At 41.9% G+C, this 26,905-nt stretch overlaps 2 protein-coding genes across 8 annotated transcripts in view; one reads left to right on the forward strand and one right to left on the reverse strand.

Moving 5' to 3' along the window:
• LOC133471274 (ceroid-lipofuscinosis neuronal protein 6 homolog) overlaps window positions 1-26,905 on the reverse strand; it is a 32,645-nt gene that overhangs the window by 1,550 nt on the left and 4,190 nt on the right. Inside the window, exons 1-6 of one of the 5 annotated variants that reach the window (XM_061760739.1) lie at window positions 12,911-13,068; window positions 10,624-10,747; window positions 10,419-10,517; window positions 10,072-10,260; window positions 3,047-3,102; window positions 129-248 (exon numbers count right to left, since the gene is read on the reverse strand). In XM_061760739.1, coding sequence (XP_061616723.1) covers window positions 129-248; window positions 3,047-3,102; window positions 10,072-10,260; window positions 10,419-10,517; window positions 10,624-10,725 — 566 coding nt within the window. In that variant the 5' untranslated portion in view covers window positions 10,726-10,747; window positions 12,911-13,068. Of the gene's footprint in view, window positions 1-128; window positions 249-3,046; window positions 3,103-10,071; window positions 10,261-10,418; window positions 10,518-10,623; window positions 10,751-12,408; window positions 12,620-12,910; window positions 13,069-26,905 lie in introns of those variants that run through there. The other 4 variants (XM_061760712.1, XM_061760702.1, XM_061760730.1 and 1 more) reach the window with 4 other exon arrangements.
• Window positions 16,419-26,905, forward strand: part of LOC133471263 (neuronal acetylcholine receptor subunit alpha-7-like) — a 30,770-nt gene continuing 20,283 nt past the window's right edge. For all 3 annotated transcript variants that reach the window (XM_061760671.1, XM_061760680.1, XM_061760690.1), the window contains exon 1: window positions 16,419-16,571. In XM_061760671.1, coding sequence (XP_061616655.1) covers window positions 16,517-16,571 — 55 coding nt within the window. In that variant the 5' untranslated portion in view covers window positions 16,419-16,516. The remainder of the gene's footprint in view (window positions 16,572-26,905) is intronic.

The raw sequence follows: 26,905 nt of genomic DNA on the forward strand, positions 1-26,905 counted from the left end.
TTTAAATTGGGAGCTATTGTTATAAAGACAATAGTTAAAAAAAAAAATAAAATACAGCTTGATTTCTTTGGTAATTTTATTTACAGTAACTCGCCGATGGATGGGGCACCATATAAATAACAACTGACCAGTAATAGAGTGCGCTGGGTGCAAGTAACAGCTGCCCTTTGACTGGAATCTTCTGCTCTGTAGGCTCCGTGAAACATCCAGTGAAGTAGATGAAGAGAATGATGAAGAAGGGAATGTACCTAAAACCCCAGAGATTGGTGAACTGCACTGGTGAGTTATATTCATCATTTCCCCTTTCCAGCCATCCATCCATTCATTTTCTTGTGCTTATCCGAGGTCGGGTCACGGGGACAGAAGCTTTAGCAGGGAAGCCCAGACTTCCCTCTCCCCAGCCACTTCATCCAGCTCTTCAGGGGGGATCCCGAGGCGTTCCCAGGCTATCCAGGAGACGTAGTCCCTCCAGTGTGTCCTGGGTCGTCCCCGGGGTCTCCTCCCGGTGGGACATGCCTGGAACACTTCACCAGGGTGGCATCCTAATCAGATGCCCGAGCCACCTCATCTGGCTTCTCTCAATATGGAGGAGCAGCGACTCTACTCTGAGCCCCTCCCAGATGACCGAGCTTCTCACCGTATCTCTAAGGGAGAACCCGGAAACCCTGCGGAGGAAGGTCATTTCGGCCGCTTGTATGCGGAATTGTGTTCTTTCGGTCATGACCCACAGCTCGTGAACCAAAGGTGAGGGTAGGAAGATAGATCAACCGGTAAATCGAGAGCTTCGCCTTTCAGCTTAGCCCCTTCTTCACCACAATGGAGCGATACATAGTCCGCATCACTGCAGATGCTACACCGATCCGCCTGTCAATCTCCCGTTCCATTCTTCCGTCACTCATGAACAAGACCCCAAGATACTCGAACTCCTCCACTTGGGGCAGGCTCTCATCCCCGACCTGTAGAGGGCACGCCACCCTTTTCCCACTGAGGACCATGGTCTCCGAGTTGGAGGTGCTGATTTTCATCCCAGCCGCTTCACACTTCGCCGCAAACCATTCCAGTGAGAGTTGGAGATCACGAATTACCCCCCCAAAGGACTCCCGGAGGGACACGGTTGAACGCCTTCTCCAAGTCCACAAAACACATGTAGACTGGTTGGGCGAACTCCCATGCACCATCGAGGACTGTGACGAGGGTGTAGAGCTGGTCTATTGTTCCACGGCCAGGATGAAAACCAACTGAATCTGATATTCGACTTCCCGATGGACCCTCCTCTCCAGCACCCGTGAATAGACCTTACCAGGGAGGCTGAAGAGTGTAATCCCCTGTAGTTGGCCCCCTTCTGAAAAAGGGGGATGACCACCCAAGTCTGCCAATCCAGAGGCACTGTCCCTGATGTCCACGTGATGTTGCAGAGGCGTGTCAACCAGGACAGCCCCACAAAATCCAGAGTCTTCAGGAACTCTGGGCAAATCACATCCACCCCCGGGGCCTTGCATGACCTCAACCCCAGAGATAGGAGAGCCCGTCTCAGTGACCCCAGACTCTGTTTCCTCATGGGAAGGCGTGTCGGTTGAGTTGAAGTATTCACCCCACCGTCGCACAATGTCCCGAGTCAAGGTCAGCCGTGCACTGCTTCCCCCTCCTGAGACGCCAGATGATGGACCAGAATTTCCTCGAAGCCGTCTAGAAGTCGTTCAAAATGGCCTCACCGAACTCCTCCCATACCCGAGTTTTTGCCTCAGCGACCACCAAAGCTGCATTCCACTTGGCCAGCTGGTACCCATCAGCTGCCTCAGGAGTCCCACAGGGCACGACAGGCACCGACCACTTTACGGCCACAGCTCCGGTCGACCGCCTCAGGAATGGAGGCGCAGAACATGGTCCACTCAGACTCAATGTCCCCCGCCTGCCCCGGGATGTGGGTGAAGTTCTGCTGGAGATGGGAGTTGAAGCTCCTTCTGACGGGATTCTGCCAGGGATTCTCAGCAGACTCTCACAATAGGTTTGGGCCTGCCAAGTCGGACCAGCATCTTCCACCACCATTGGAACAACTCACCACCAGAAGGTGATCAGTTAATAGCTTCATCCCTCTCTTCACCCAAGTGTCCAAGTCCGATGACACGATCACAAAGTTGATCATCGAACTGTGACCGAGGGTGTCCTGGTGCAATGTGCACGTGTGGGCACCCTTATGCTTGACCATGCTGTTCGTTATGGAAAATCCGTGATGAGCACAGAAGTCCAATAACAGAACACCACTCTGGTTCTGATCAGGTGGGCCCTTCCTCCCAATCACGCCCTTCAACGTCTCACTGTTATTGCCCACGTGAGCATTGAAGTCCCCCAGCAGAATGATAGAGTCCCCAGTGGGAGAACTCTCCAGCATCATCCCTTACAAGGACTGCAAAAAGGCTGGGTACTCTTAACTGCTGCTTGGTGCATAGGCCCAAACAACAGTCAGGACCCGTCCCACCACCCGAAGGCAGATGGAGGCTACCCTCTCGTCCACCAGGGTGAACCCCAATGTACAGGCGCCAAGCCGGGGGGCAATAAGTATATCCACACCTGGTCAGCGCCTCTCACCGTGGCCAACTCCAGAGAAGAAGAGAGTCCAACCCCTCTCAAGAGGACTGGTACCAGAGCCCAAGCCGTGTGTGGAGGCGAGCCCAAGCCGTGTGTGGAGGCGAGCCCAACAATATTTAGTCGGAACTTCTCAACCTCACACACCAGCTCGGGCTCATTCCCTGTCAGAGGGACGAGGAATGTCACTTATTCCTCGTCCCTAGAGCCAGATTCTGTCACCGGTTAGCGGATCCCCAAGCTCCCTGCCTTTGGCCACCGTCCAGCTCACATTGCACCTGACCCCTATGGCCCCTCCCACAGAGCGTGAGCCCATGGGAAGGGGGACCCACGTTACCCTTTCGGGCCCCTTGGGTGCAGGTCCGGCCACCAGGCGCTCACCTTCGAGCCCCACCTCCAGGTCTGGCTCCAGAGGAAAATGGATGGATGGATACATTCATTCCCTAAGATTGTGACGACATACCACATTAAATGTCCCAGATGTTCGTCATAATAATACAGCAGCTCAAAAGAGTCAATCTGTAAATAAAAAAGAGGCCTGAATCATTAAAACACATTCATCTCAAATTACGTGTTTTTTTTTTTTAATAACTACGTGTGAATGCAGCATCGTTCTCTCTTCCGTCTGCAACAGTGACACCTACCGCACTTTACCTTTTGTGTGTACTGTACAGAAAGTGGCTGCAACGATGTTGGAAAATGACTGTTCAATTATAAATCAGTCATACTTTTTTGCATGAATTTACAAGGACAGGTGAGAAAAAAATACCAAATAAATGAAATCTTAAAGGAAGTTATTCAACAATTGAAGATGAACTGCCTTCTTTTAAATATATGAAATAGAAAAGCGTAACAAAAAGGCAGTGAAGCCTGAGGCTCTGAGCTTACCTGCTTTAAACAGTGCATTTGAAAGAATGGAAAGAATACTTTGAGGTGTTGATGAATGAGAAAAATGAGAGAAGGAAAAGTAGAAGAGGCAATTGTGGTGGACCAGGAAGTAGCTATGATTAGAGTTTTTGACCAGGTTGCTCAACAGAATTCTAGCAGGTGAGAAGATGCCTGAGGAATAGGGGGAAGTGTGCTGCTGCCCATTTTTAAGAACAAGGGTGATTTGCAGAGCTGTTGGAACTATAGAGGAATAAAGTTGTCGAGCAACACAAGAAAGTTTTAGGAAAGAGTAGTGGAGGTAGACTCAGGACAGAATTTGCAAGCAACTGTATGGTTTCATGCCTAGGAAGAGTACCACAGAGGTATTATTTGCCTTGAGGGTGTTGATGAAGTACAGAGAAGGTCAGAAGGAGCTACATTGTGTCTTTGTAGTTCTAGAAAAAGCCTATGACACAGTACCCAGAGAAGAACTGTGGTACTGCATGCAGAAGTCTGGGGTGGCAGAGAAGTATGTTCGAATAGTACAGTAAGAGGCAGAAAAACAGTGGTGAGGTGTGCTGTAGGTGTAACAGAGGAGTTTAAGGTGGACGTGGGACTGCATCAGGGATCAGCCCTGAGCTCCTTCCGCTTTGCAGTGGTGATGGATAGCTTGACAGAGGAGGTTAGACTGGAATCCCCAAAGACCGTGATGTTCGTAGATGTAGTGATCTGCAGCGAAAGCAGGTAGCAGGTGGAAGAACATTTAGAAAGGTGGAGGCATGCAATGGAAAGGAGAGGAAAGAAGATTAGCCGAAGACAGAATATATGTGCATGAATAACAGGAGTTGAAGGAGAAGAGATAGCGAGGGTGGAGGACTTTAAATACTTGGGGTCAACAGTCCAGAGCAATGGGGAGTGTGGTAAGGAAGTGAAGAAACGGGTCCAAGCAGGTTGTAGTCGGTGCAGGAAGGTGTCAGGTGACAAAAGAGTCTCTGCTAGGATGAAGGGCAAAGTTTATTAAACAGTGTTGAGGCCAGCCATGATGTACGGATTAGAGACAGTGGCACTGAAGAGACAACAGGAAGCAGAGCTGGAGGTGGCAGAAATATACAGTAGATGTTGAGGTTCTCTCTTGGGGTGACAAGGTTGGATAGGATTAGAAATTAGCTCATCAGATGGACAGCCAAGGTTAGATGTTTTGGACACAAAGGTAGAGAGTTCGATGGTTTGGACACATGCAGAGGAGAGCAAGTAAGTATCTGGTAGAAGGATGATGAGGATGGCGCTGCCAGGCAAGATAGCTCGAGGAAGACCTAAAAAAAGGCTGATAGATGTAGTGAGGAAAGACATGAGGGAAGTTGGTACTAGAGAGGAGGATGCAGGAGAGAGGCTTACATGGACGCGTTGTGGCGACCCCAATCGGACAAGCCGAAAGGAAAAGAAGAAATGTGAAACTCCATTATTAACAAAACATACTGGTTTTGAACAAACATAACCTCTAAAACGGTTCACTTAAGATTTGTTAAATTAATATTGTCTCTATGGGGCCTCAGTCAACGTGAAAGAGTGATTAAAATCGTCCATGCAATCCTGAGCTCCAGGCGTTTTTCTGCTGAGAGGCCTGAAATCAGATCATTCGAATTTCTAAAACTTATCTACGTCACTACCGAAGATCTCTGCCTACCTTTCCACTCCCAAGCCAGCGCAGTCAACATAACAAACGTGTGCTCGCATAAGTGGGTCTTCTACATCGAGGCAACAAATCAGAGAAAGGGGGTGGTCTCAGCCAAATATGGACAAAGCGGATACAAAACTGGGTCAAACAGAAGTAGCTGTCAGAGCGGCCTTACCAGGACAGTAGAATGACAAAACCAAGGTTTTTTTCCCCCATTACAATTGACACTTTTATACAAAGTCCAAGTTAGAAAGTCGCTCTGTGGAGGTCTCAATAGCCAAAATATGGGACATTTAACTAAATCATTCCGATACAAATAATTTTCCTAGTAATCCATTTTGACAATTATGTACAGTATTACAAAATACACTGTGTCCCTGAACACACATCGCATACTTACGAACTGCCGCGTGCCTGCCTACAGTCGTTTCATTCTGAAGAGCGAAATAGGAAATGGCGCAGGTCCAAACAGGTCCCTCTGCTGGTCACTTTTAATATTACAGTTGATTCACTGTATATCACAGTACACCCACGTGAGTATTGCGCGCACATACATCGCAATGACGATGCTCAAATAAATTGATGATCTCTGGTGGAAATAAGTGCACTCCCTCTTATGTGCAGGTTTACCTTTCTATACGAACACATTTTGATGGTGATCCATACCCATTTGTATATACCATATGTGTTTAGCACAACAAATGACTGCTTTCTTTTAACTGTCATTTCTTCTAAGTTCATTTTAAATCTTGTTTACACTATGAGGTGAGCGGTGTATGACAAATCCTGAACAACCCACATTGATATATTTATATACATCACTGGGATTTATGTGTGTGCGGTGACATCTCAAAAGCTAGAAATGCTAAATAAATGTGTGGCGGGATCAAAAGACTGTGTCATAACTTCACGTTGAAAACTAAAATACATGCCATGGCTTTCTCTATAACTGTGACTCCATACCCAAGGCTAAAAGTCAGTGATCAAAACTTTCACAGCAGGTTACTAAAAATGCTAATGCATAAATGCACACTGCGGGTAACAATTTGGCTGATAAGACCATTAAAACTGACACGTTATGCAGCCAGTTAAACGGATGGAAAAAAAAAAGTTCTTTAGCATCATGATTAATGCCGCTAAACTCTTGCCAATCATGAGCTCACAATAATACACTTGGTCCAAAAGTGAGTTACTTTACTGATATACGGCGGTCTTTGTTGTCACATTGTTGTAGCAAAAAGCCTAGTACATACTGGTTAGTGCAACCAGGTGATTAATGAAGGCTTTTGTGTCAACAATGATTTAATAAACAAAAGTAACTTTGACCTTTTGTGACCGGTGACAACTGTATTTAAACAAGGTGGATGGATCTGAGACACTCTTTCATGGAAATGACTTGCATATAAAAAATAGTCACACCTAAAAGCATACAATGCAAATTTTACTCACTTAAGATTTGTTAAATTATTGCCTCTATGGGGCCTCAGTAAATGTGAAAGAGAAATTAAAATCGTCCATGTAATCCTGAGCTCCAGATGTTTATCTGCCGAGAGGCCTGAAATCAGGTCATTCGAATTTCTCAAGCTTATCTACGTCACTACCGAAGATCTCTGCCTACCTTGCCGTTCCCAAGCCAGCGCCTGTCAACATAACAAACGTGTGCTCGCACAAGTGGGTCTTCCACACGGAGACAACCAATCAGAGAAAAGGGGTGGTCTCAGTCAAATAAAGCGGATACAAAGCTGGGTCAAACAGAAGAAGCTGTCAGAGGGGCCTTACCAGGACACTAGACAAATGCAAATGTTTTCATCAATATACAAACGTTGTCCACTTCAATCCCAATAGACAAAATGGTATCTCCTAAGCACTCATACTGTACATTTAAAGCAGGGGATTTCAAACTTTTTGGGTCCACAATCCCCCCCCCCCCCCCCACACACACACACCCTCCACGGCCAGCCCTAGCCAATAGGAGAGCTTTTATATGGCACCCCCCTCCTTCAAAGATTTGCATCCGTTTACAAAAAAGTCGAACAGCTAGTTAGCTAAAAGTTTTTAACGTAGCCTTTAATTTATAGGATGACGTGTCCATCCATCCATCCATTTTCTGAGCCGCTTCTCCTCACTAGGGTCGCGGGTGTGCTGGAGCCTATCCCAGCTGTCATCGGGCAGGAGGCGGGGTAGACCCTGAACTGATTGCCAGCCAATCGCAGGGCACATAGAAACAAACAACCATTCGCACTCACAGTCATGCCTACGGGCAATTTAGAGTCTCCAATTAATGCATGTTTAGCAAATCTATCAAATGCTGTTAAGCCAGCGACATTTCCCCGTAATTTCTTGTGTACAATGCGCATTTTTTCCCCCCAAAAATTGTCAAAAGTCAATAGTGCACATTATACATAGGTATAGGAGAAAATGAAAAAGACTTTCTGATTTTATAAATGTATGCCGCTATCTAGACGTTATGAAAAAGCTGTGCACTTTCATTCCAATATGCCACCGCCCCCTAGAGGTTATGAGAAAGTTGTGCATTTTCATTCTAGTATGCCACATAGAGGTTATGGAAAAAGGTGCAGCCTACACTTTCATTCCAATATGACAGGGGTACATATGACTGCATATATGTACAATTGTGCTCATAAGTTTACATACCCCGGCAGAATTTGTGAAATATTGTTGTTTTTTTTTAATACAACTGATGACTGAAAAACACCCATCATTAATTTATTTATGGTTATGTTTTGTTTAATGATAATGCTTTTCTGAAATCCTTGACAGTTTAATTTGAATCCCATTAAAATAAAATTAAATGTGTTTCGCCTGGTCCTTCATGTTTTCTTTAAATAATTGTACACATCTTACAAATTCAGCCTGGGTAATCAAACATATGAGCACAACTGTCATTTCTTATTTACTAAATAAAAGTAGGGGTGTGAATTTCAAAATAAGATCAAGTAAAAAAAAACTATTACGTGTTCAAATAAAGTGCTTAACTTCAGAATAATTATTTGAAAAAAAATAACAAAATCCAGATCATACTTCATGTTTTGATCATATGGGTAGAAGCAAAATTATGCATTGTAAAAATGCATTATACATAGGTTGAAGGGTTTTCCAGAATTTTGAGGTCAACTTTGGGGGTGCCTATTATACATGGGTCCACATTATACACGAGAAATTACGGTACACAACCAACACCGCACTTCCAGTGGACGCTCTTATTTTGGCGCTCAGGTTTGCACTACATCCGGTGCAGTACTGCGCTGACTGACGTTAGCTTGACATTGCTCAATCGGCAGTAGCTTTACTCCAAAAAGTCACATAAAACACTCTAAACACGCCACTGATAAAACCGACTAAGAACAAGGGGTTTGTATGGTCGTGAATTATTCTAACATTACTTGCGTATCAATGACGGACACTGCTGAATGAACTCACAGCACCGTACACACGCTATCCTTTGACTTCCTACTCATTGCATCACAAACTCTGCCTTGCGAGCCACACGTGCCACTGCGCATGCGCGAAACACGCAAACAAAACTTATAGAGGAAAAATATTATATATGTACACAATTAGCAAGGGTTTAAGGAATATAAATTATTAATTTTAACAGATTTCCTCCAAGGGACTCTAAGCAGATACCCATGTTTTGTTTCTAAATACATTAAATATGTTTCAAGATAAGTGCTGAAAACATATGCAAAGACTTAATGAAATTTTTTTAAGCTCCCAAAAAATGAGGAAATAAAACAAGTGATGGATTGCTTTTTTAAAGACACGTGGATGGCGAGCTGAAAATCAACACCACCACCTCACTCTACAGTGCACATTTTACGATGGATGGTTTTGCAAACTTTCACCAGAGACAACATGGCTTTATGCATAACTTCATACGAGTGAATCAAAAAGCTGATGGATTGACTTTTTGAAGATACACACGGATGGCAGACTGAACATCAACATGACTCTGCAGTGCGCATTTTACAATGGATAGTTTTGTAAACTTTCACCAGAGACAACGGGCTCTGTGGGTAACTTGATACTAGTGAATAAAAAAGCGATGGGTTGACTTTTTGAAGACACACGCAGATGGTAAGCTGAAGATCAACACTACCACCAGCCGACTCTGCAGTGCGCATCTTATGACAGTTTGTAAAACTTTTACCAGAGACAACATGGCTTCGTGGGTAACTTTATACTCGTGAATGGGGCAGTGCCGACTGTCTAACTACCTGGGCTTCCTCCTACCGTCCCGCTGTCGTCAGGTGTCGTGTTGGGCTGTGACATTATGTCACCAACAATGAGGTTAAGTTGTCTTGTGTGCTTATTTTTATGATTATAGTCCACAATAACCATTCAATTTTGAAATACAGCCTCCTATTGTGATTTTATATCGTATAAGCTATCACCCGTCAGTATGTTTGATTCCTTTTAGCGCATCCATTCGACATGCCGACATTTCTTTTGTCATTATTCAACATGAAAAATCATGAAGATTTTAATTGAACGGAACTTAACTAAATAAAATTTTGTGAAATATTGATCTACTGTCATCAACTAGATGTTAGATTTATGTGACGATATGTCACAATCATAGAGCTTGTAACTGGCTCAAAGCTCAAAGGTCGGGAAGAGTTTCTTTTATTGGGGTGCCGATCCCCATATGTAGGTACAGTTACACTTTTTGGAATGAAATGTGGACATATTTTATTACAAATTATTTTGCAACCCTAAACATATGGCTCGCAGACCCCATTTTGAGAACCACTGCTTTAGAGAATATCTCATGTATTCCCATAGTGCTGACAAACAAAACACAAACCCAAGCTCAACATACTTTCACAAAAACAGAAAGTTCTATCTCACCGCAGGAATATCTGAAAATAGTTTCAAATACTATCGCTCACACTGTCGTGACACAGGCATAACCGGAGCCTTACCAATGAAGCAGGTTTGAGGTCTCTCATGATCGGGTTCTCTCTGACTGACAGATGGAGCTTGTAGCCACTCAGAATGAGTCTGTGGTTGATGGAGTCTCCTACCAGGTGGATGCTGGCTCCCATGACAAAAGTGATGATGCAGAGGTAGACTGCTGAGGGAGGCAGCACCCTCGGACTGCGCTCGATCAACTAACAGGTAAAGTGACAAGAAATGTTGAAAATAATTTGGCTCTAAATCCTGTCTAGTGGCTCCAGGAGTTAATTTTAAATCATTTCTCTCAACATTTTTATCAATGCATACTAGCTATCTTAAGACTGTTGTGTATTGACAATGTGCTTACACTTACCCGAAGCATGAGGAAAGGTGTGATGACATTGTAGGCCATGTGGAAATAGTCTCCAGCACTTGGTTTGTTCAGAGGAAACCACTCAAGTGGAAGGATGATCTATTTACAGTATACAAAGAAACTGATAGTGGTCATTGTTTCATGGAAAATTCGACATTAGTACAGAAAATATGAACCCGAGCAATAGGGATTGAGAATTTCTTGCCATGACAATAGGCCGTCCAAAGTCTAGAATCCAGTTCTGCAGGGTCAGGCAGAACCATAAGTCGAAATGGAAAGCTTCTTTTCTCCTTTTTTTCTGTGGCATGTTCTGCTTCGAACCAAGTATGCTGCTAAAACAGATACATCCAGTTAAACAAAATTCAGCATGCATAAAGATTAGTTTTGGATCAGTGGAACAGTCAAGCCTACTTCATGTGTAATTCACATCTGTGAAATGGTGAATTATTTTTTTTTAAACAAAAAAGTGTTAAGTAGGCCTACTTAATATTCTAATGTCACCCTGATCCACACAAAGATACACATAGCTGATCCATATTTTCTTGTTTTTACCTAAAAAAAACATACAATCCCAATTCCAATGAAGTTGAAACTTTGTGTTAAACGTAAATAAAAACAGAATACAATGATTTGCAAATCATGTTCAACCTATATTTAATTGCATACACTACAAAGACAAGATATTTAATGTTCAAACTGATAAACTTTATTGTTTTTAGCTAATACTCGTAGGTTTTCTCCGGGCACTCCGGTTTCCTCCCACATCCCAAAAACATGCATGAATTGGAGACTCTAAATTGCCCGTAGGTGTTCATGTGAGTGCGAATGGTTGTTTGTTTGTATGTGCCCTGCGATTGGCTGGCAACCAGTTCAGGGTGTACCCCGCCTCCTGCCCGATGACAGCTGGGATAGGCTCCAGCACGCCCGCGACCCTAGTGAGGGTAAAACTAGGGTCAATAGAAAACAGTCATAGCCCACCTAAGCGAGCCCAAGTTAAGCGAGTAGGGTTGGGCATAGAGAATCGAGAACCGAATGGAACCGGGACCCCCCGGAACCGCCCAAACACAAAAACCCCGGCCCCCGAAGAAGAACGTGCACAAAGACGCGCCCACGCCCAACGGCGGCAAACAAAAGCACGCCCCAACCCCGCAAAAATCAATGGCCAGCCGCCCCAGTGCCATACCTGGAACAAGGCCATACCACACAAAGGAGGCCCCCATAACGTGCAGTGCGCGACGCGCCCCGAGCCTCAGCGAAGCCAACTCCCAGTCAACCAGGCAAGCGAAATCACAAAACACGTCTATGCCAACACCGAGACAGCCAACAAGACAAACGGCCGACCCCGCACCAACCGTCCTCAGTGCCCGCTCCAGTCCACAGATAACAGTAAATTAACATGGTATATTTCAGTCTGTCTTGCCCTGTGCACATTGCTGGGTAAACATTGGTGAGAGTAGTTTAGTTGTATACAACATGAAATATATTCAGGGCTATTTAGGTAGTTAACAGATAAATTAATTGACACATAAGCTTGGGTTTTAAAAAAATCTATTTTTTTATTTTTTACTAGAGTACAAAAATTGGATGATGACTGTATGCACTGATGTAAAAGGAACTTGACAGCTGTCAATACCAAGAAAACACGTACACACTTATGCAGTAGCCAACTTATTTACTGTAATCAATAAATATGGGTAAAAATTAAAAATCCCTCATCAAATGACCACACTTTAAGCAGAACTGCACGAGAAATGTATGACGCCACTCCAGGTACTACCATGGTTAATTGTTTAAATTCGGAAAACGCAAACACGCCCACTCAAATACCAACATAACGTTGTTATAGTGTTGCACATGAGGGCAAAGAAGAAGCACAACAGATAAATATGTAAGTGAGTTAAATGCAAACGACAAGCTATACCAAATCTAATGTTGGTTGTAGTGTCAAGCCACCGTGAGCAAAATGCTTTAATCAAACCAACCAACCAACCTATTTGGTGTATTTGTTCGAAACGTTAAATCGTTGTCCCGACGTTTCCGAATTGGCTGCATGTTCGGCGCGGTGCTGGATAAGAATAAAAATGAAAATGCAAAAGTGGAAGCCTACGTGGTATTAAACGTTTACAGCAGAACACTCATCTTTCTGTCACAAGTTCTTCACTTCCTATTTACTGTCTTGACCCCGCCCCGATGAGTTGTCAACCAATCATTATGCACCTGAGATGTACCACAGGGAAGGCTGTTTTTTCTTAGCGGCTAATCAGAGATGAAAAGACTAGATACTAGATACAATCGCAACTTCCCGGCTAACCAACGTAACGACATGGCGGCCATGTTGGGAAGGTCGACGATTCCATCAAATGCAATGCATGCACATTAAAATGAAGTCGTAACCTGCTCATTTCGCAACTGATTTTCACTAGATTTACTTTTTTGTCAACGTAAAAAGCGTGTGCTATCAATAAATAAAATTTGAAAAAAAAATGTTTGACCTGTGAAAGGTTACCCCGAATTCCCTTGTTGTAATTCGTGTACAACTGGTACGAAACCGTACGGAGCACAATGTAGCGACATTCTTGGTCGTTCGGTTTTCTTGCCATCCAGACACATGGAATGCACTGACGACTATGTCCCCCGTAGTTTAGCCTGCCTAAAGCACGCAGATTAAAAAGGGCGTGTCGTATCGACCTATTCATATTATGGCTTTAAGGGTGTGTATCATATGTTGGGTGCATCTCATTTCTATATTTGGAACTTCCTAGGTCCTCTGCAGCATGAAGGGAGGAGGTGTAACTTTGGAAAGAGGCGTACCTGAGGGAAGAGGCGTAACTATTTAAAATGACGTAGACTTTGGCGTCATGTGACCGTCGTGTCGTGGCGAATAGTGTTGTGGAAGAGAGCAAGAGAAAGCATGGCGGACCAGACTGTGTCTTTTTTTTAATTAAAAAAAATATATATATTTTTAAAAATTTAGAAAATACAAACATGGCAACAAGTCTTTACAACATCATGACATAACTGCCAAAGGAGGATGGCCATATGACAATAGAAACAAAGATGACAAGTAAAATAAACATAAATAAATAAAATTTAAATAAAATAAAATTTATAATAATAAATAAATAAAAATACACATGGGTAAAGTAAACAATTATATACAGTAAGTAAATCAACGATAATACAATGACAAAGTTAGGAAATATATATTATATTAATGTGGTGGGGAATCCCTTCAAGATATAGAGTGTCTGTTCTTTTGGTCTTTTAATGAAATTTAATGCTTTAGTGTAGATTTCAAGTTTGTTTAGCAAACTGTTTCATTTGGGGGGAGATTTTAGAAATTTCTTTCTGTGGGTGAAAAAAGTTGGCATACATAATATGATATTTGTACAGAGTTCCTCTTTCTTATTTTGAAGAATGACTCCAAATGTTATATGATCCCTCGAAAGAGAGGCTGGAAACGAAGCGATCATTGGAGTGATCGAAAGATGTATATCCTTCCAAAATGCTTGAATTATAGGACATGAGAAGAACATATGGTCAGTGGTTTCAATATCATTGTTGCAAAATGAGCAGGCATTAATATCTTAGTAATTCTTAAATTATTCTCTTTATTCATTCATTCATCTTCCGTTCCGCTTTAGCCTAATCAAATTTATTATGAATGGCATTTTTGTTTTGTCTTTCAGGAAATATTTTTTTGGTGAGGAATTTATAAATTCATCCATCCATCCATTTTCTGAGCCGCTTCTCCTCACTAGGGTCGCGGGCGTGCTGGAGCCTATCCCAGGTATCACCAGTTCAGGGTACACCCTGAACTGGTTGCCAGCCAATCGCAGGGCACATAGGAACAAACAACCATTCGCACTCACAGTCACACCTACGGGCAATTTAGAGTTGTCAATTAACCTACCATGCATGTTTTTGGGATGTGGGAGGAAACCATTGCAGGCACGGGGAGAACACACACAGGCGGGGCTAGGGATTGAACCCCGGTCCTCAGAACTGTGTGGCAGACGCTCTAACCAGTCGTGCCGCTTACTCAACTACCGTTTTACACACACACACACGCACGCACGCACACACGCACACGCACACACACACACACGCACACACACACACACAAACCTGCCTCGTTAAGATGGAGGCGGCATTCTTTTGATCTTCGGCACACACGTACACAGTGGCCAACTTCTATTTGCAACTGTATGGCAGCTGTTTATATGTGACATATTTATATTATACAGGCGCCATGATGAGCACATCTGCCTCACAGTTCTGTTCATGATTTGAAATCAAACAGTACAAAATGTTGTATTGAAAAATAAGCAACCCATCTGCCACGACCAAAGTTTAAACAATGATTCTACGCGTGAGAGTACAAAGTTGGGAGTGTTTGAGATTAATATGATTTTAAACCCATTTACTCAAATTTGGAGAGAAGATTCAGGCTGATGGGTGTGATCTTCTCCAAGTCGGTACTCCCTCTTCCTCCGCCCCGCCCCTGGGTTATTTAACTCTAAACTCACACCTTTCTCTGAGAGTTGAGTTCAGGCTAGTCTTGTTTTTACTTCTCCTCATACCTTGCTGGCAGCTCGCCAGCTGGGTGGCCTCCGGACAACTCCCTCCCCTTTCTTTTGTTCCCTTTTTGTCCTTGGGCGCGAACGCCCGCCCCAACCAAGCCGGCGGCGTTTTCGATCGAAGAAGTCGACCATGCGGCTCCGATCGCTTTGCCTGACTCAACACAGTAAACGCTCATACGCTCACTTATTTTAGCCCAGCAACCACACACATGATGTTCCTCGTTTCCATTTTCGTACGCCTCATTTTCTCTCTTTCATTTACCCTTAGTGTTATTTTCCTTTTGTAGTTTGTAGTTGTAGCTGTGTGGTTCATTAAATCTACCATACAATTTCACTCTTGGTCGTATTTTGTGTGTGCTCTGAGTTTAAGTAAACCTCTGTAACCGAGGACTCAAAATGTCGTAGAGTGTAGCAACCTCCAGATTATGGGACTGATTAAAAAGGTTTGTCGTCATTTCGCGTAACTTGTAAAAAGTGACTTGGTGCCCTTTTCCGAGACATTAGTTTGATTTTGATAATTAAATTTAAAATTCCGATAAACCGGAAGTAACGCAAACATCGCTCCCTGCTTATTACTTTCTCCTAAATTAATTCAATTCTTATTTGACCTATAACTGCTACAGTAGGTTAATTGAAGACTAAATTGTCCATAGGTGCGAATGTCAGTGAGCGGTTGTTTTTCTCTATGTGCCATGCAATTGATTGGCGGTCAGTGTTGGGAGTGCCCCAACTCTTGTCGAAAGTCCACTGGGATTAGCACCTGGGACCATAATGAAGACAAGTGGTATAGAAAATGGATGGTGGATGGATGAAACTGTACATTGGTCACCTCCTCAGGAACGCACTACCCCCCTGACCTAGGCAACACGGACTCTATTTCTGTCTGTGTAGCTAAACTCCAAAACACATCTGTTCAGAATTTCATACTACCCATAGTCTTGTTTTTGTATGTTGATGTTTCTTGGGTTTTTAACTTACCTTGATTTTACATTTTGATTGTACGGTGTCCTTGTGTGTTCCGAAGGGCGCATTTATTGACATTAGACAAAAATTGGAAGTTGACTAGTGTAAGGAAGAAAACAGATTGCGGCCACTGTATTGTGTGGTAAATACTATGGTTGTCATTTTATGTAAAGACTGCAAATCTTGTTCCACAGTGAAGGTGACATCCACATCTGTTTTCCATTAAGTATGTTGACTTCATGTTAGACTCCAGCTGCATCTGGATCTTACTCAATTTCCAATGGAACCTATACACCTCGACTACAAACCTATTGCACAACATGCTGCAAAAATACTTTTATAAAACTTTTTTTAAAAACTAAAACCAAAATATTTAAATATGAAAGGTATTCATTTGTGCATTCATTATCCTTTTTCTTATCAAGTACGAGACTATTCAATGTAGGGGTTTCATGTTAATGTTCGTAAGGGAGGAGCGATTCGACAAACACACGTAGCACAGTCGTTACAAAGCCATTCCACTGGAGTCCACATTTCTCCTCTAATTCCACAATGGATCCACATGATCTTCTGTTTATTCTGCTAGTGAGTGCATGCACAGTCCAAGGTAGGCTGCCAATATTATTATTCAACAAATTGTCATAATTAAGTCACTCACGTGGCGTATACAACATTGTTAGTTGTTGTTGTCACTATTTCTTGCAGTCACTGTGGTGCATTACTCTTCCACTATCCTTGTTTGTATTTCCAACTGGTGTCACCCATGTTGCATCAAATACAGCTTAAACAAAATAACGTTATGTGCCCTCAGTCAGTCTAGACCAGTGATTCCCAACTTGTGTGCCACGGCTTGCCAATATCTTCTCCATTGGGAATGTGTTATGAGAGATCATCAGAAAATGATCCCATTTCACTGAATTAGTCTGAAAAATATTTTTTCATGTCAAATAATGTATTTTTGTTCATCTATGCCACCGAGAGACACAGTACATAATTAGCCTGTGTATCGAGTTTTTGTTTGGAGTTGTGCCTTTTTTTTTTTTTTTTTTTAATTTAATATATGTATCTTTGCTCGACAAAGCCTGTGAAACACTGCTCTAGACTGTACTTGACACGATCCCGTGTACAGAACTTTGAACCCCAAAGCAGAGCAAATAAACAATTCTTTCTTCAAACAAGGTTGCACGAACAACGTGAGCAAAAATTGTTACAAAAACAAAAACTATTTAGCAAAAGACTGACGCAAACTACAGGAATCAAAACACACCCAGAGGTGGATAGACGGAGCGCGATGGAAGCTTTTTGCCAATAAAGCAAAGGAGTGAAAACACAAACACAGAGTTGCAACAAAAGGTGCTGCAAAAGCAGCAACAGAAAAACACAGCTGGAGAGACGAATAACGAGATAAGAATCACCGCAAAGAAGACAACCCAAAATACTCTCACAGGAAACAAAGGAGAAATAAAACAAACGAAGGGAGCAGTTCCTGGACTACACGGGTCCAGAGAACTGAACAGAACCAAATTAACAAAAGTCTAATCTACAAAAGAAAAGATCGTACTAGGACTAAGGAAAACCAGAAATAGTTACGTGGGGAAACAAGTGCGAGGTGAAGCGTTGAAGCAAAACACATGATGGAACAGGCAAATGGCAATGGGCAACAATGTTCCAGCAACTAGCTCTTCTTCTTCTTCGTTTTGGTGGTCTAGGACTAGGGTCGCGGGCGTACTGGAGCCTATCCCAGCTATCTTTGGGCAAGAGGCGGGCTACACCCTGAACTGGTCGCCAGCCAATCGCAGGGCACATAGAAACAAACAACCATTCACACTCACATTCACACCTACGGGCAATTTAGAGTCTTCAATTAACCTACCATGCATGTTTTTGGGATGTGGGAGGAAATCGGAGTACCCGGAGAAAACCCACGCAGGCACGGGGAGAACATGCAAACGCCACACAGGCGAGGTTGGGATTTGAACCCCGGTCCACAGAACTGTGAGACAGATGTGCTAACCAGTCCATCACCGTGCCACCCCATTTTTGCACAGCTAAGCTAAAAATAGCTATGCTGCTAACTGTGATTGTGGAGCGTCACTTTCCAACTTTCCAACGAACAAGGAAAAAAAACGCAAAAGATAAAGGAATTCTAGTCTGCAAAGAAGGTGTGATTTTTGGAGCACCCTTAAACGTTGAAATGACACGAGAGAGCTGCTCAGCTACTATTTCAATGGCCGTTACATCTGCGGATCATGATTATGCAGTCTCTGTGTCTGAGTTGTAGCCAAAAGGCTCCTGACACGCTGGTAAAAAAAATTTAAACAAAAAACAGAAAGTCGAAATGTCTTTAGCAGATTTAGAGTAACATTCTTGCTGCAATGAATGACCGAGCTGATAACCTAGAGGGCATGATCACCAGAAATACAGTGGGCATTGAGGCCCTGAAGAAGTCTATTGATTTTACCTTTGCAGAGGTTGAGTCATTAAAAAAGATATGAAAGTGATCAAAACTACCAATGGAAAGCATGACAAACACAACAGATTTGCACCTCAAGCTTAATGAAGCTGTGCGGTATGGACGAAGATGGAACCTCAGACTCCATGGTGTCCCTGAAGGAAGTTTAGATGATATTAAATTCAAGGTTGTCAACATCTGCTGTGCTGTGGTACCGCCCTCTCAGCAAATAAATACAAATGACATTGGCATTGTCCACCATCTATAGGATGATACCAAGAGGCTTCAAACAGGCCCAGGACAACTATTGTTCGTTTTAAAAACAGATCTACAAGAGACCTTCTGTGGAGGATGGCCAAAACAAAGTGTATCTTCAAAGTAACAAGTAGAGTTTTGCTGAAGATTTAACTTCTGATGACAAAGCAACACGAAATAAGTTGTGGCCCATAATTGAAGCGGGAAAGAAGGAAGGGATGAAGTCACACTTTGCTGGCACTCGTGTCATCATCGAGTGAAAAGAGGTCCATTCGGAAATGACATAACTCGACCCAGATGGACACTTCATCTGCTGGAGCTGCTTCCCGCTGCTGAAATTCCTCGAAAATGACAAGCTGATGGCTTACTGAAAACCTATCCTTCGAGATCATCCTGACACGATATAATCTTTGGCGAATGCAGCTGGGATGAAGATGGATTCTTTTTGCAAATGAAGATTTAAAAGAAAATATACTCTTGTTATTAAGTGACAGAGGTGGTACATTTTTGCTCTTCTTTGCTTGTTCTTTGTTACTTTTTGCCTCCAAAGTTTTTGAACTGTTTTATGTGGACAAATTAATTTCATTTTCATGTCTTCTAATGAGAGGACAATGAAGGTTTGATAAAGACACAACTGACACTTGGGACACTTACAGACTAGCTTCCAATGATGTGATGGGGGGTAAAGAACAGTGCAACTTTTGTCGTCATTTTTTTATAGTCAAAAGACACTTTGAAATTCTTACCTTTCTCCCCATTCTTCAGTTTTTTTATTTTTTTACTTAATAGCCAAATCTGTGAAGCTAGTTTTTGCTGTTATCTACCTCATAAGGAAATTGTTTATACTGATTCATACACATTTTCTATCGGTAATGGATAGAGACTATATTTTTAAGCACCTCACATTTTCTACTGTTCATAGTACTTGTTCATAGTAGTTCTTTTTTTTTTACATTATCTTTTTATGTTTTCTCTCTTAATGCCAGGGGGTTGCGGCATAATATAAAAACGTAAAGCTTTATTTTTAATAGCAAAACAACAAAAACCTAACCTAACATTCACATGCAAAGGCGAGGTTCACTTATTTGTGAAAAAGTGCGTGAGAAAATAGTCGAGCAGTTTAAGGACAATGTTCCTCAACGTACAATTGCAAGGAATTTAGGGATTTCATCATCTACGGTCCATAATATCATCAAAAGGTTCAGAGAATCTGGAGAAATCACTGCATTTAAGCGGCAAGGCCGAAAACCAACATTGAATGCCCGTGACCTTCGATCCCACAAGCGGCACTGCATCAAAAACTGACATCAATCTGTAAAGGATATTACCACATGGGCTCAGGAACACTTCAGAAAACCAATGTCAGTAAATACAGTTCGGCGCTACATCCGTAAGTGCAACTTGAAACTCAACTATGCCAAGCAAAAGCCATTTATCAACAACACCCAGAAACGCCCCCGGCTTCTCTGGGCCCGAGCTCATCTCAGATGGACTGATGCAAAGTGGAAAAGTCTTCTGTGGTCCGACGAGTCCGCATTTCAAATAGTTTTTGGAAATTGTGGACGTCGTGTCCTCCGGGCCAAAGAGGAAAAGAACCATCCGGACTGTTATGGACGCAAAGTTCAAAAGCCAGCATCTGTGATGGTATGGGGCTGTGTTAGTGCCAATGGGATGGGTAACTTACACATCTGTGAAGGCACCATTAATGCTGAAAGGTACATACAGGTTTTGGAGAAACATATGCTGCCATCCAAGCGACGTCTTTTTCATGTACGCCCCTGCTTATTTCAGCAAGACAATGCCAAACCACATTCTGCATGTGTTACAACAGCGTGGCTTCGTTGTAAAAGAGTGCGGGTGCTAGGCTGGCCTGCCTGCACTCCAGACCTGTCTCTCATTGAAAATGTGTGGCGCATTATGAAGCGTAAAATACGACAACGGAGACCCCGGTCTGTTGAACAGCCGAAGCTGTACATCAAGCTAGAATGGGAAAGAATTCCATCTACAAAGCTTCAACAATTAGTGTCCTCAATTCCCAAACATTTATTGAATGTTGTTAAAAGAAAAGGTGATGTAACACAGTGGTAAACATGACCCATCTTTTTTTGGAATGTGTTGCAGTCATAAAATTCTAAGTTGATGATTATTTGCTAAAAACAATAAAGATTATCAGTTTGAACATTAAATATCTTGTCTTTTTAGTGTATTCAATTAAATATAGGTTGAACATAATTTGCAGATCATTGTTTTCTGTTTTTATTTATGTTTAACACAATGTCCCAACTTCATTGGAATTGGGGTTGTATATGCAACGTAAAGTGTGATAACAATATGCTGTTGGATAACGGAAACTGTAATATACCTGTAAAAGACTCTATTACTTACCTCGGTATCACCAAAGATGAAAAGTCTTGGTGCAACTCAGTTTGATAAAATTATTGACAAAACATGTAAAAAATGTAACCAGTGGTTGCAGCGTGACTAATAACTAAGAGGAAGAATTCTGATGACTAAAGCCGAGGTGCTATCCCGCCGGACATACTGTATGCTGCTTTATTTCTTGACGTGAACAAAAAGGTTTATAGATATAGACAAAATGGACTTTCATACTTTAAATAATGCATTCAAAATAAATTGGATAAAACAATTCATTAAGAACCCATTCTCAATTTGGAATTTTATCTCAAATGTTTTATTTTTTCTAAGTTAGGAGCCCTTTTCCGAGACATTAGTTTGATTTTGATAATAAAATTTAAAATTACGATAAACCGGAAGTAACGCAAACGTCGCTCCCTGCTTATTACTTTCTCCTAAATTAATTAAATTCTTATTTGAGCTATAACTGCTACAGTAGGTTAATTGAAGACTAAATTGTCCATAGGTACGAATGTGAGTGAGTGGTTGTTTTTCTCTATGTGCCATGCAATTGATTGGCGGTCATTCTTGGGAGTGCCCCACCTCTCGTCTAAAGTCCTCTGGGATTAGCACCTGTGACCATAATGAAGACAAGTGGTATAGAAAATGGATGGTGGATGGATGAAACTGTACATTGGTCACCTCCTCAGGAACGCACTACCCCCCTGACCTAGGCAACACGGACTCTATTTCTGTCTGTGTAGCTAAACTCCAAAACACATCTGTTCAGAATTTCATACTACCCATAGTCTTGTTTTTGTATGTTGATGTTTCTTGGGTTTTTAATTTACCTTGATTTTACATTTTGATTGTACGGTATCCTTGTGTGTTCCGAAGGGCGCCTTTATTGACATTAGAAAAAATTGGAAGTTGACTAGTCTAAGGAAGAAAACAGATTGCGGCCACTGTATTGTGTGGTAAATACTATGGTTGTCATTTTATGTAAAGACTGCAAATCTTGTTTCACAGTGAAGGTGACATCCACATCTGTTTTCCATTAAGTATGTTGACTTCAAGTTAGCCTTCTTTACGAATGTTTACCTATACCTCCCTCGCATCTGTTCCCTAATTTCCTTGTAGTTTTCATTACATTTTCTCTAAAGTAAACCTCCTGTTGTGTATTGCGTGCGTTTGAGTGCAACGTTTGACTGGCTGAAATTGAGAACATCCTATTGAAAGTAGCGAGCCTTTTAGAGAACAGAGATTGAATAAAGAGGGTTTTTTTTTCAATTTCCCTAAAAATTACAAATAAAAGAGACGTGGTGCCTTATACGAGACAAAGATAGCTTTGATTGTAACATCCTAACGTTAGCTTGAGTTACCTCGGCGTAAACACAGGCGTTTATTCTCCAAGCCCCTTTCCAAATTAATCTTGCTTTTATCAGAATCGATATATGTTACACTCTATGCATCCAAAATATACCACCTCTGGAAGTTCCTTTTCATAAAAATCTAACACTACCGTTTCTGTCTCCACTTTCTCTACTCCCCTATTCATTCGTGTTGCAGTTTTCACCAAGCTATTTGGCACTTTTATGTTATCAGTTGTTTCATGGTCATCCTGAGAGGTACTCCATAAATCACTCCTTTACAACCACTTCCTCTGTGCTCCCACTCTGACTACTTTGCTCACGCTAACATTGGCAACACATTTCATTCTTTCATATGTTTTCCACCAAATCTTCCCCACATCCTATCAACAAGTTCCTATCACCCAATATACTATATTTCAATATTTGACTTCTCCCACTTACTTGTTAGCTTCTGTGGATCCAGAATCACGATTCTCTTTATTGCCAAGTATGTCAAAAACACACAATGAATTTGTCTCCGTAGTTGGAGCCGCTCTTGTATGACAATACACAGTCATTTTGACAGTAAATACTTTGAGACATAAAAACGTAAAAACACACTACGGAGAGTCACTTAACCTCTAGCAATTTAATGGCAAGAGGGAAGAAGCTGTTGGAATGTCTGCTGGTTTTAGCATTGTTCGATAGCGGGTCCAAGAGGATTTTGCATGTTCTTGTCTTAGTTCTATTTAAAAAAAAAGTAATTTTCACCCAAGCCACTCCTAGAGGAGATGACACAATGACTGAATTAAGACATTAAACTTTTCTAACATTTCGCTTTATTTGTCAATATCTTATTTTTTATTATTGAGTGAATACCCTATCCATTTCCCGCACTGGCCCAGTTGGTGGCGCACTGCAAATGACGGCACGGAAATGACTGCATGGAAATGACGCATGTCCTTCAAAACATAGTAAAAATGTTGGACAATCACATATAAGGGGCATAAAATGCATTACATATGTCATATTGAAGCGACTGCTCTGTTCTTTTGTTGTAATGGAGAATTCAAGCTTAGGGGGATGCCAAAAGTTACATACTATAGCTTTAAATCCATTCCATCGCTACTATAGTCCTTCGACTGACTTTTCACCCGCCATTCTGTCTTCACCTGTTATTTCTCGGTAGAGGGGGGGTTAGTAAAGTTCTACAGTTCCTGTAGCACGTTACATTTACTCAAGTAACATTTTCGATTAACTGTACTTGTCAGAGTATTTTAAATGCACTGTACTTTTTACTTTTACTTGAGTATTTATGTGAAGAAGGATCGATACTTTTACTCTGTTACAATGATCGACATGCCGTTTGCTACTTTTATTTATCCATTCATGCGTGTGTGCGTCTATTTTTAGACTCCCTCTTCGACTTCCCCATAGGGCGCCCGTTGCGCCAATCAAACTTGTACACTGTCATTTGACTCCAATTCACCAATGAGACGACACAAGGCAGTCACATGACCGCACATGTAGCCTTCGCGAGCCAATCAAAATGACCAAAAAAACAACAGCTTTTTCATGCAGCTCTTAAATTGTGACTGCCCAAACTTGGATGTTTTAGCCAATTTCTAACTTGAGTTTCTAACTCTTACTTGAGTAGTTTTTTCATTGAGTACTTTCTTACTTTCTTAATGTAAATATTTGGATGACTATTTTTTACTTGAGTCATATTATTCTAGACGGTGAGCGAGTGGTTAGAGCATCTGCCTCACAGTTCTGAGGACCGGGGTTCAATCCCCAGCCCCGCCTGTGTGGAGTTTGCATGTTCTCCCAGTGCCTGTGTGGGTTTTCTCCGGGCACTCCGGTTTACTCCCATCCATCCATTTTCTGAGCCGCTTGTCCTCACTAGGGTCGCGGGCGTGCTGGAGCCTATCCCAGCTGTCATCGGGCAGGAGGCAGGGTACACCCTGAACTGGTTGCCAGCCAATCGCAGGGCACATAGAAACAAACAACCATCCACACTCACATTCACACCTACGGGCAATTTAGAGTCTCCAATTAATGCGTGTTTTTGGGATGTGGGAGGAAAGCGGAGTGCCCGGAGAAAACCCACGCAGGCACGGGGAGAACATGCAAACTCCACACAGGCGGGGCCGGGGATTGAACCCGGGTCCTCAGAACTGTGAGGCTGACGCTCTAACCAGTCGCCCACCGTGCTGCCGGTTTACTCCCACAGTACAAAAACATGCATGGTAGGTTAAGTCAAGACTCTAAATTGCCCGGAGGTGTCAATGTGAGTGCGAATGGTTGTTTGTTTATGTGTGCCCTGCGATTGGCTGGCAACCAGTTCAGGGTGTACACCGCGTCCTGCCCGATGATAGCTGGGATAGGCTCCTGCACTCCCGTGACTATCCTTGTGAGGATAAGCGGCTCAGAAAATGGATGGATGGATATTATTCTAAAGTAACAGTACACTTACTTCAGTACAATATTTGGCTACTCTACCCACCTCTGGCTCTCAAGGTTTCAAGAGTTCTTGCATAACTCCAGCAATCGATACAGATAAATAATCTAAACTGCATCAACTCAAATATTCCATTGCGTTCCATTGACTAGTAGATTCACACACAAAAATGTAAATACCAACAAAAAAAAACAAAAAAAAACAGTGGTCATTTTATTCTGGTATTAGCAGAGAACAACAATAGCTTTATTATTGTAGTTGTAGTTTGCAGTGGTGCAGAATAGCACTGCAGAATATACTAGGGTGTGCAATATTCACGTCACAGGGTCCTGCGCAATGCTGCTGTATTGCTATGCAGTCAATCAACTGTAATATTAATGAGTGACCAGGAGAGGGACCTGGTTGGACATGCTAATAAGATTTAGCACCACCGTTACGGTAAACTGTAACCCATCAAACAGCACACTTAGAGGAGCCCAGAGTGTTATATACTTTTTTTTTTTTTGGTGTGGTGGATAAGGGGCATACACTATATTGCCAAAAGTATTTGCTCACCTGGCTTGACTCAGGTATTAATTTAGAGTGATATCCCATTCTTAATCCATCGCGTTTAATATGACATTGGTCTTCGCTCTGCAGTTATAGCATCTTAAACTGTTCTGGAAATGCTTTCCAGAAGGTTTAGGAGTGTGTTTATGGGAATTTATGACCATTTCTCCAGAAGCGCATTAGTGAGGTTACACACTGATGTTGAATGAGAAGGCCTGGCTCTCAGTCTCCGCTCTAATTCATCCAAAAGTGTTCTATAGGGTTGAGGTCAGGCCAGTCAAGTTCATCAACATCAAACTCTTTCATCCATGTCATTATGAACCTTGATTTGTGCATTGATCCATAGTCATGTTGGAACAGGAAGGATCCATCTCCAAACTGTTCCCACAAAGTTGGAAATATCCAAAATATTAGCCCCTGAGCTCCAGTGAAAGGAACTCTGAATGCTTCAGCATATCAAAAGACAAGTGGACAGTGAGCCTTTTCGTCCAATATCAGTGTGTCACCCCCACAAATATATTCCTGGAAGAATGGGCAAAAATTCCCATAGACTCACTCTGAAACCTTATTGAACGCCTTCCCACAAGAGTTGAAGCTGTTATAGCTGCAAAGGGTAGACCAACATCATATTAAACCATATGGATTCAGAATGGGATATCACTTAAAATGATATGTTGAGTCTATGGACTATATGTGAATATAGCATGTGTACATATATGTTTTTTCCCTAAAAAATAAAAGTTTATTTTCTTCATAAAATAAAAGTTGTACTCTTATAATAACGTTTGGGTCATAAAAACATTGTTTCTTTCTAAAATATGTGGGTGTTTCCCCCAGCCCAAATAAGATTAAAACTAAAGATACCACTTTCTTCTCATTAGAGAAGAAAGAAAATTATATGATTTTCGTGAATTAAAAAAAATCATCAAAAACTATGACAATTTTTGTCACAAGATCACATTTTTCTTGAATTAAAATACAACTTTCATGTCATAAATTTGACCTTTAGTTCCCATTCTGACTGCAACTTTTTTTCTTGAAAATTGGCTTTTTGAAAAATACATGAAATGTTTGTTTTAAAGTTTTATGTAGGTACAAGTTTTATGTAATTATTACATACAGTTTGTATGTACAGGTGCATTGTATGTACACAATTTACTCTTTAATTTTATAATTTAAGTACTTTTTTTTTTCTTCCTGCATTTAAGCACAGTGTCAATGTTCAAACTGTGCATAATGTTACAGTGGCTGTCAATAATATCAAATGTACGTTTTAGGAATAAAGCCTCTGCCTTGTTTCCGATGAACACTAAGCCCTTCTACAATACTGTATTTTAATGTTCGTCGGGAGAACTAAGCATTTTTTTAGGTAGTAGAACCACTGGCTCTAAATAGTTGCACAAACCTGCCATTAATATACAACAAAAATAATCTCAGTAGTGTTCAAGCATTAACATCTTGGTCCATGTATACCATCGTAATCAAATCTTCCTTCCCAGCAATTGATCTAAGTATAT

The sequence above is a fragment of the Phyllopteryx taeniolatus genome, chromosome 2 (genome assembly GCF_024500385.1).
Source record: "Phyllopteryx taeniolatus isolate TA_2022b chromosome 2, UOR_Ptae_1.2, whole genome shotgun sequence".
Lineage (NCBI taxonomy): Eukaryota > Metazoa > Chordata > Actinopteri > Syngnathiformes > Syngnathidae > Phyllopteryx > Phyllopteryx taeniolatus.